The sequence below is a fragment of the Cyprinodon variegatus genome, unplaced genomic scaffold, assembly GCF_000732505.1.
Source record: "Cyprinodon variegatus isolate N-32 unplaced genomic scaffold, C_variegatus-1.0 Scaffold390, whole genome shotgun sequence".
NCBI classification, from domain to species: domain Eukaryota; kingdom Metazoa; phylum Chordata; class Actinopteri; order Cyprinodontiformes; family Cyprinodontidae; genus Cyprinodon; species Cyprinodon variegatus.
The window spans coordinates 700534-703984 of NW_015150843.1; the positions used below are offsets into that span (position 1 = coordinate 700534).

A 3451-nucleotide genomic window follows, 5' to 3' on the forward strand; every position below is an offset into this window, starting at 1 on the left:
TGAAGCAACACAGAAGAAAGTTATCTCAGCCACTTTTTAAAATGGGAAAGACAATAAACCATACAGATTAGTAAGGGAGATTTGTGTTGATATTCATAAATCAGGTAATAGCTACAAAAAAAGGTAACTCACTAGCAGGTGCATGTGTTTACAGTGAGAAAAAAACTGTGAACAAGTATAAGAAAACTGAAAGGGTGGCAAACAACAAACAAAATGATCCCCAAGTCTCCGCAGGAACGCTTTATTTAGAAAATGTTGTGTTCACATCATTAGGGCATCATTTATTTAAGATGCCATTACAATGAACGTTATACACTGGAAACATCCTGCAGAGCATTTATACTGATTGTTGATCAGAATTAGCCATTTCCAGCTATATTTCTTTTTTTAACTGCAGACCTCATAAAAACTTTTTAGAAGTATTTGCTTGTTTGCAATCAACACATGTAAAATTCTGGAATTGCATTCCTTTCTAAAGCTTCACGTCTCCTTTTTAACTTGCTGCAGTTGATGTCAGAGCACAACTAGAAAAGAGAACTGAAATTTTCAGCAAAAAAATGTCTAAATAGTTGTGATATTAAATATCAATAAAATGCGTTTCACCTTGGGCGTCCCAGTTTCTTTTGTACATGGTATCCATTGAACACATTAAAACAAATAAAGAAAAAACAACAACAACAACAACATTTAGGAAGACAGCATAGTTCTTCCATTAGGAAATGCAAATATACTGAATAACACATTTTTCCAAGCTGACTCTTTCCATCCTTTAATTGTTTTTTAAAGTCTTGGCTAATAGCAACTTATATTTTAATATTAATCCAGTGTGTTTCTATAATATGTTTATAAATGGAAATGATTTCCTCATCTCTGATAAAACTAAACCGCTCTGAAAGTGAAGGCAGGAAGATTTTTCTGTATGGTTTCAATTAACATTACAGATGTAAAATATGTGGGGTGGTATTTGTGGTACAAAGCCCAGAATTTACTAGTCGCCTGGAAATGGGTGTGACCCAGATGGGAGTTTGTGATTTGGCCTAACTGCTGGTGTGTAACGTGTCCTGGAACTTTGTACTGGTGTAGCGTGCATGAAAGCCTTTTTTACTGATGCTGTCGTCTGAGTGGAACTTTAACAGAATGGCATCTCCGGCTGAATAGACATCCTCTGGAGCCTGAGGGAACAGAGAAACACACACACGTCATTTTTAGAGACACTTATGCTACTGAACTGCATCAAGAACATTATAAAAGTTCGTACCCCCGATCCACAGTATCGCCCCAGTCTGGGAGACTTTATGTCAGCGCCGTCGTACAACTCTAGATAATCATAGCCACAGTCTGCCTCTTCTTCAATCTCAAACACTTGAAAGATGATCTCAACTCCGTAACCCTTCTCGGCGGTGAGCACCCACAAACAGTCGAAGCCTCCAGGGTAGTTGTTATCTCCAAACTGTGCATGAGAGTACAGGTCTTTTGTCCTGACCTCTGCTTTAAGGTTTCCTCCACATTCTGGGAATCCACAACCACAAAATTAGAGGGTCAAGAAGAGTGGCTCATAAAAGTGTGGAAAGAATGCAGAAAACACTTGAAATGTAACATTTCTGGCAACTCATTCCCCAGCTACAATTGGCAATTTCAGTCCTTTTTATTAGACTCTCTTTTGAGAGTAGTACAGACAAAGCATTTTTCTAAGGAAAATAAACTAAATTTTACTCTCTGCCAGTATCTTCTTTAGTTTCTCCAGAGTTTTGGTTTAGAGCGTAATGCTCGGCACTTAAGCAGCAATATTTGTTATGAAATGGCCACTGAGGGGGGTGCTTTTGAAGGTCATTGGAGTGTCTTGACCCTAAGTTTACAATCTGTGTCCAAATCTAGTCAGGCTTGGGGGTGCAAATGCATTGCAAACACAAAAAGTACTGCAATTTTAAAAAAGAGGCTTTCAAAACACAGACTAAAAGTCATACGAAGGAAAATCGCTGCAAAAGTGAACCGCTGTGATTACAGAAAATGCAAAAGTACTGCAACTACATAAACGAGCTGCATTCACAAAACACTGCAAAAAAGAAATTGAATAAAAATACAAGACATGTGCCAGACTTTTAGTAATTTCATAAACAGGTTGTATGCGTATTTGGATGTGTTTTAGCTTCCTTTGTGTGGCTCTAATCTCTTAATAGGTGACCTCTGAAGGCTTTTTTGAACAGGTGTGTGTTTGGGGTATTGGGGAATGGTATGCATACTGTTTTGATCTGTTGCAGAAAGTTCCAAAACTTTATTTGCAGTTTATGGTTGCATTCTTATAAAATGGTACAAAGTTAAGGGGGTATCAATACTTGAAATGAATACTTGAAAGGCTCTGTAACCTTTATTCTCTCCTTTATTCCTGTTTTTTATCTACCGGTAATTAATCCTAATCTCAGACTACCGGTAATCTGTTAGTTTCAAACTACATGTTATACAATGAAAATAGAATAAGCTGATTTGAACTTTGCCCACCTGTGTTGTATGAAGCCTCAAAACCTCTCTTTTGCACAGAGTTGTCAGAGAAAAACCTCAGGAACATTTTGCTGCTGCTGGATAAAATTGGAGCAGGCAGTTTGTTGCCACAAAAGTGTCCCAACGTAGGCGCACGAACATCTTCGCCATCAAAGATCTCCAGATGGTCGTAGGCACACTCTAGATGAGCCTCCATGTCGACCTCATTAAAAATCTGACAGGGAGATTTTGAAACAAGTTATAAAATGCAGGTATCATTCTGCTGGTACAGTATCAGTATGTCTGGCTCATAACCTACGAGTTTGATCCGGTGGCCTGGCGTCGTGGACAGAGACCAGGTGCAGGCCTTCTTACTGGGATAATTGTCAGGCCAGTTGGGACTGCTGATTGTGCCGGATATGGTGTTTACAAAGTGATCACACCCAGCTAAACCAAAATAAAACATCACATCATGTAGAAACAAGGAAGTTACCTAATTTCCGACAACAAAAATTCCTTCCACCAGAAGAGCCACATTATCACACAGTAATGGGAAAAACTAACAGCACCTCAGCATTAAACAGCTAATAAAAGCTTCTTTAGCAGTAATAAGCTTAAGTGGTTATTTTCTGTATGACTTAAACTCTCATTTTATTGCAAATTATTTTTAAGAGAGAGTTTTCCTTAGTTTATTGAGGTTTACTAGTATTTTTATATGCACACCTCATTTAGGCTGCCGGAACTTCTCCAGAACCATTAAAATTGTGTTTTTTGCATTCAAGAATAATGAATGAATGAATCTGAAGAAAGAATTTCATCTGGTATGATGCTGATTAGACATAACTGATGTGGGTAGTATTTAAGCAGTTTTTTTCTGTCTCTAATACTTAGATTGTTTGATTGATGCTGATGTTGTGTAACAGGGTTTTTCAGAATCAAATTCTAACCTAAGCATCTTTCCACTCTTTTATGGACC

General features: G+C 37.8%; 1 protein-coding gene across 4 annotated transcripts in view; it reads right to left on the reverse strand.

The window, feature by feature from the left end:
- Positions 1-214: 214 nt before the first annotated feature.
- The window catches only part of LOC107092678 (bone morphogenetic protein 1-like), a 22671-nt gene continuing 19434 nt past the window's right edge, over positions 215-3451 (reverse strand). For all 4 annotated transcript variants that reach the window (XM_015387281.1, XM_015387279.1, XM_015387280.1 and 1 more), the window contains 4 exons: positions 2795-2922; positions 2497-2710; positions 1259-1509; positions 215-1172 (listed from right to left, as the gene is read on the reverse strand). In XM_015387281.1, coding sequence (XP_015242767.1) covers positions 1038-1172; positions 1259-1509; positions 2497-2710; positions 2795-2922 — 728 coding nt within the window. In that variant the 3' untranslated portion in view covers positions 215-1037. The remainder of the gene's footprint in view (positions 1173-1258; positions 1510-2496; positions 2711-2794; positions 2923-3451) is intronic.